This window comes from Ruditapes philippinarum, unplaced genomic scaffold (genome assembly GCF_026571515.1).
Source record: "Ruditapes philippinarum isolate M1 unplaced genomic scaffold, ASM2657151v2 ctg3324_1_1_1_1, whole genome shotgun sequence".
NCBI lineage: Eukaryota > Metazoa > Mollusca > Bivalvia > Venerida > Veneridae > Ruditapes > Ruditapes philippinarum.
The window spans coordinates 71,981-79,318 of NW_026854239.1; the positions used below are offsets into that span (position 1 = coordinate 71,981).

General features: G+C 32.9%; 1 protein-coding gene across 1 annotated transcript; it reads left to right on the plus strand.

Moving 5' to 3' along the window:
* The first annotated feature begins 6,229 nt into the window (after positions 1-6,229).
* Positions 6,230-6,586, plus strand: LOC132739507 (uncharacterized). Its single transcript, XM_060727223.1, has 2 exons — positions 6,230-6,234; positions 6,358-6,586. The coding sequence occupies exons 1-2, from the start codon at positions 6,230-6,232 to the stop codon at positions 6,584-6,586; spliced, it is 234 nt and encodes a 77-aa protein (XP_060583206.1).
* Positions 6,587-7,338: the final 752 nt, after the last annotated feature.

A 7,338-nucleotide genomic window follows, 5' to 3' on the forward strand; every position in this document is an offset into this window, starting at 1 on the left:
TATCGGAGCTAATTCATAAACAACGCAGCTGAAATCAGCTTTAATTAATAAATGACACATTTTATATACCCGTAGGCTGTACCGTGTGACAAGTACATTAAAATCAAATATGAATATTTTACACCTTAAGGCTGAACATTTAAATGATGTTTGCACCATGTTAACCTTTTTAAACCATACTAAAAGTAATAAATCCTTAATAAATGACCCATTTTATATACCCATAGGCTGTACAACTATTATTTGCTGTTGTAAGCCGTATTTTAAATGTACATTAAAATTAAATATGAATATTTTATGTCTATAACTAAAGATTTAAATGATGTTAACATGATGTAAGCCTCAAATTAAAAATACTATATAAAAGGTTCGACAGAAAAAGCAACACATAAATACAAGGAATATACAAGTTTGTTAAAAAAATGTCTTACTCGGGTAAGTTACTTTATTATTTAATCATATTGATTTTAAAAAGTGTGAATGAGAAAATAAACAATTTCCTGTATTTTATTATTATTATTTATATTCAATATTTCAGGAAAAATGGCTTAACTGTTCCAGAAAAGCGGAAGAAGAGAGAAGAAAAAATGAGGCTCTAAACGAAGTAAGCCTAACGATTTATTTGATTCCGTTTTTACTACATTAATGCAAGAACACGAATAACTGATTATTTACTTTTATGTTTTAACGTTTTGTTTTTTTAGGTAATTGATCTAACGAATGACGAAACAGGTTGATACGAGTCATGAAAATAACAGAAGCGGCTATTTACAAATAAATGCCACCAATTACAAAACAGGTAATATTTTAAAGGGCATTTGTTTGATATATTTAAATTATATTTTTAGATATTGAAGTATTTATTTTATAATAGTTATTTTTTTTTTAAATTTGCTTAATTATTGCATTTATAATTTACCCACGTTTTTGATAAAGGTTTGTATTTTTTATTTTTTCAGTTGGTGACCATGTACCAGATCCATATATTTTACATCTAACGAAAGGATCGTGTTTTTTAGATTCATATTTAATGTTTTTTTTTTCTCATGTCGACTGGACAGGGACAATTTCTTATTGCAAATTTAAAAGTGTATGTTAAACTACCAAATAATAGACTTTTGTCTATAGCAAAAAGATTAAAAAAAATGCAATTAAAAATTCCTTCGAAACAATACAAAATAAATTACTCATATGTTGATGAAACCAATTTTGAACCAAAATCTTTTACTGCTCATTGTGCTCTTTTATGTTTGTTAAAGGTCTGGCATATAATTAACGTAATTTTTGATCAAAGATCCACGGAATTTAAAACTTTGTTTATAGCTTTAGTTGATGTTGATTCAAGCTGGATCGGTCTCACACAGTTTAATCGTCACACCAAAACAGTACAAATTAACGTAAACTATAAAAAATGTGTATGTATAGAACAATTTATTTTAGTTCTTTTACACGAATTTACGCATATGTTATTAGGCCCCTCAGAAAGGGACCATGATTTGACCTTTTATTCAACTTTTGCTGCTCTTTTGACTATTTTTTTACACCAACAAGACATACATTTTTTGAACAAAAACAAATTCTTTACAAATAGCAGCCGTGACAAAATGACTGTGTGGTGACTTTTCTATAAAAAAAAAACAACACTTTTTGCGCCTGACGCTATAAAAAAAAATGCATATGTTAAATTTAAATTTTACCTTTTTAATGTGCTACTTTAGACTGTCGCCTGTCAAATTTACACAAGGAAATAGACTTGAAAATAATGTTATTTGTAGTGGACGAGGGATGATCAAAAATTACGGAATATTAAAAATAAAACAATAATTACATATATTATTAAACTTACACTGTGCCGGGTGTGCGTTACCATGTTTTAAATATAGACAAAACTATTCGTGCTATAACATTTGTTTACAGGTATTGATTTTTGATTTAAAATTATTTAATTGACAGTCCGTTTAAGTTTTTGTATTAGGCCGTACCAATTTTTTTTTTGTGCGGTCCTATCAATTTTACATACAAATTTTTAATGATAAACGTACTGAATAAGAACTTACTTATAAATATAACGTTTACTTCGTCATTTTCTTGTTTTTATCCTTTTCTTTGAATATATTATATATTTTTTAATTTGATTGTATTGTATTATGTATATTATGTAAATATTCGGGAAATAAATATGTTTAAACTTAATGTATAATAAATAAACATTGTATAAACGAACTGCTTGTTTGTAAAGAAAACAAATATCGATTATTCTGTTTATAATAAAATAAAAAAATACTTTTTGCGTCTATTTTTCGAAACTCCACAAAGGGACACTGAACCTAGACCCGCTACTGTTATAAAAATTATGTCATCTTAAATTATATTAAACTTGTCCCAATGTAGTGTGACCTATTTCTAAACGATACTAAATGTCATTATACAAAGACAGTAAACATATTTAACACGCCATTAAATGTCATCTTAAATGATATTAAACTCGTCCCAATGTAGTGTGACCTATTTTTAAACGATACTTAATGTTATTTTACAAAGACAGTAATCGATATTAAACTCATTAAACTTATTAGTAAGCGTTATTTTTAGACTACATCTTCCTATAAAAGCCCTATTTATCAAGACCACGTAGCACAACTTACGGTGACAGTATGGTAACAAGAGACCACTAATTTATGAAAGAATAGAGTAACGGTAAGATTTCTTGCGCTACTATTTTATTTTTTATACCTACTTGAAAGCAAATATTTCTTAGATATTTTAGTTCGTAAGATCTCTCGCGCTATTTTGTACTTATATTTTCGCAAGGTATTGAAGGTCATTAATGACATAGAAATAAAAATAAGAGCGAACGAGTTACTTAGCTCATTTTTATTTTAGAATTCTAACAAGAAACATGGAAAACACCTTTGAAGCAGTATTTGAGACTTTGATAAATACTTTTACTGATGAAAGTCAGCTGATGAATTTTGCGGCAACGTGGGGGGCAATACATAGCAAATACACAATATAGGAAATTTTAACAATAACTCGCTTTGCATGCATTTAAAATCCTGATCAACCGGTACTTATAAAATAAACTTTAACATTGCTTTAAAATAAGGACGATGGAAAAAAAGCTTGATACCAGCTTTATTATTATTATAAATAATAAATTCAGTAAAAATGTTACAAATTATGAATAACCAAAACAATAGTTTTTTATTTCCAAATTGATATAAGGTTAAACATATCAAAATAGAACCAATGAAATTGATTAAACATGACGTCTTTTCTAAAAATAGGAAAGGCTTTGTGGAAAGTATATAACAACGCATTTACCTTATTTTGATCATTCTGATTTTTAAAGTTTAACGAGAAACATTGTTTTTTTTTTCAGCCTTTAAATTTTTTTAAATATCAGTATGGATTTAGATGATTTCGGGGATGAGTATACCTCAGAAGATTTGTTAGCAATTGATCAAATAGAAAAAGCGATTGTTACAGTAAGCTCAAAAACAACGGAGGGACATAATACTCGGTTACAACTGCAAAGTTATTTTTTAAAGAACGCGGTACCTAGTTCATTGTCAATGTTGGCAATAAGTATGGGTGTTCCTTTCCGGGTGTATGACTGTATAGAGGTCGATTTTCAACGCAAGTGTTTACATAGAATGAATGAACTGTTTAATGTATGGTATCCACGCGCAAAAGAAATAGGACAGAAGAATGGATTATTACCTGTACATATACTGGTTCATGTAAAGTATACACACCCCCATTTTTTATATTCAATGCCTGTATCCGATAAAAATATGAAAGAATTCGTTCACGAAAATGGACAACAAATTTCTAAAGTTATTGATCATATTCACGGTGTGTTGGAGAAAAGAAGCTCTATCTTGAGAGAGAACAGTTTAAACTGAAAACGACATACATAAAAGTAAAATGTATATAACTTTGTAATTATATATGTTACCATATAGAAAATAAACATATTTGACTTGAAGTAGTATTTGTCTTCTTTATATTTTAAGCGTATCAATCAATTACATTTACATGGTATCATTATACATAACAAGGCAATATTTTTCTTTACAACCTTTTATTGGGTACCTTTACATTCATTATACATGAAACTAAAATAAAATCGAATAAAATCGTCATTCAATTTCCTGCATTGCACATCAAATTGTGTTAAAAGGTCCTTTATGTTTCTATACATGATGTAATATACACAATTTTTGAATTTGAATCCTGTATTTGACTGCAATTCATCCAGTAAGGCTCTTTCCAACAATTCCTCAAAGTGAACAGTATACTGACTGGGTCGTTTACTCAATGAATTAAAAGACTTGTCTGGTCCACGACCTAATGTTTTCCAGATCCTTCACTCGTGTCTGTATTTGAAATCACAAATCTTCCTTTTTGTTTATGAATTTCAACAGCCGCACACACTGTCACTAGATATCTTTTCTAGCTGGTAATTATCCATTTTAGAAAGTGAACCGAGTCCAGTCAATATCCGTTTTACGCTTCTTAGGCGCCGACTTTTCTATATTGGAATCACGAAATCGTTTTACTTCCGACTTTGCCATTTCAACCGCTTGTGTCACGGGGCTAACCATATTGACCACAGGGCGTTGTGCATTTTGAAGCTTCTCTTCCGTTTCTTTAAGCTTTTTCTCCGTTTCTTTGAGCTTCGTTTCTAGTGTCACGAGCCTTCTACGCGAATTACCGCTACCGATAATGTAACGACCTCTATGATCGGGTGTCACGTAACCGTCTCTCACATCTTTAAAATGCTGATACCATTTCTCTGGGTCATCTATATACGGCACCCATTTTTGTTGTTTATGATCGTACACCTCTACGGAACCCATGTTGTGTTTTGAAAGTAAAGGAGCAAAGATCATTCTTACGGTATTTTTATTCTTCATCTGATATGTGATCTTCATCGTCATCATCTTTATTATTGTCACCATTACAATCAATGTTGTGATTGGGCCATAACGCCTCAAACAGGTCTTTTCTAAGTTTAACGGCTTGTCGGATAGATTCTTCAATGGTCATATCGTGCTGATGTCTAAGTTTCTTCGCTGACTGGAGAATTTGTTGCTGAGTGGGGTCCTCTTGTAATGCGTAAAAGTCAATCAAAAACTGGGCATAATTTTGTCTCATCTTCTTTCTCAAATGTGGCAACGCATCATTAGCAGTGCGAGCATAAGCCTCATCAAAAGAGTACTCTTGATCTATGTAACTGTTTAGCCCGTCTTTAAATTGTTCTTTACAAAACTGTCGTAAAGGCTTTTGAAATCTTCTATCCCATATGTTATGACGTTTGCGTTCTTCTTTGAGCTCTTCTTTTATACGCTTACCAGGAGGTCCCGTAAAGAAAGACTTTCTTTTCATTCCAATATTTTCGTCGTCTGACTCATTCACCTCCTCCTCCATAAAATCATCATCAACATTATCATTTAAAGTATTGTCAGACAAGTTTTCTTCTCCACTAAACTCATTTTCGGAATCATCCGCAGGCTGTCTTTTCCTACCTTGACTTTCAAAAATGTTTTCGCGCAAACGGTCATGTTCTGAAGTAGAGGATTTCAAGTCTACCACTAGATAACCGTGCGGTCTCGATGTCGCTCGTTCGAAGCGTTTCATAAAGATGTTATAGGAGGAAGGATATATTCTCCTCGCTAACGTAGCCACCTGCTGTCTGTCAATAGGGTTATTGAATAATACTAGGTACTGCGTATTCAACGCGATATCTCTGCAGGCTTTTCCTTGAGGAAATAAATTTTGAGTCAGATACACAATAGATATGTTCCTGTGGTGACTGCCTTTGGTAAAAAGATCGGCAATTCTCTGGTCACATTTGGCCTCTGTCATCAAATCGTCAAAAACGATCAAGTTCCTTTTACGCCCGTCAATATACTCTGGACTATTCAAGTAGTCGGGAATACCATGTACAAATTCTATCCCGGGTATTCTACGCTGAAGTTCTTCGTATAGAATCTGCCATTGACCGTAACACCAAATGATGCGCTCCGGTGGTGGACTTACTATATCGGATAAAAGCAGTGTTTTAGTCCATTCAGTTTTTCCACTACCACTAGGCCCGGAGACGACCATGGAAAATGGGTGTTGAAACGTCATCTTTTCTGACCCAGGGGTTATTTGTGGTGATGGATGGTTATCTCTTACAATTTTGTCAGTCTCGTGCAGGTTACGATGATGTCTCAACATGGCGTCGCGTCTTGAGAAAAGTTGTTGACAAATTGGACATTGATTCATAATTAAAAAAAGACACAAAAGTACACTGAAGTATTCGTTCTTATACTGGTAAGTCACCCTTCTTACGTTGGAGTGAAGTGTTGTTGTTGTTGTTGTTGTTGGTGGTTGTGGTGGTGGCGGTTGCGGTGGTGGAGGTAGTGGTGGTGTAGGAGGTTGTGGTGGTTGCGGTGGTGGTGGTGGTGGTGGCGGTGGTGGTGGTGGTGGAGGTGTTGGTGGTGGTGGAGGTGGTGGTGGAGGTGGCAGTGGTGAAGGTGTTGGTGGTGGTGGAGGTGGTGGTGGTGGTGGTGGTGGCGGAGCAGGAGATTAATAAAAGACAAATCCTGTTTCCAGTCATACATGTTTATTGATAAAATATACGCAGATAAACATATTCTTACAAAGAAACACAAAATATATGTTACAATACAGTAGTACACTATCAATGTTATGGTTATACAAACGAATGTCAACATTTTTTTCGTCTAATTTGATACAGTAGATGTCGTTGAACTTTAACCACCGAATCCTCCAAAACCGCAAGGTGTTGACCTAGTTGTTGATACAAACGCGCCAAATCCGCCTATTGGGGGCGGTTTGGTGAACAGATTTCTATGTTCCTTGTATTTATGTAGTTTGGGTGCTTTTCTTTCGTACCTTTTATATAATATGATTAAGAAAGGCTAACATCGTGTTAACATCATTTAAATTTTTAGTTATGGATATAAAATATTCATATTTGATTTTAATGTACTTTTAAAATAAGACTTAATACAGCACGCTTGTCACACGGTACAGCCTACGGGTATATAAAATGTGTCATTTATTAATTAAAGCTGATTTCAGCCGCGTTGTTTATGAATTAGCTCCGATACATATTTTTGAATTCAATATTACTTGGAATATGTATATAGAGATTGGCCAAATACCGACTTGATAAAAGATTAAATTTGTATATTAAAACTAAAACCTCCAAATGACTGTTGCGTTTGTGGGCTTATTCCGTTATATGTAAATGACGGTCATTTGCGTAAAACCGGGTAAAAGTATATTTCATGTCACATATACCATATAAATAATTTA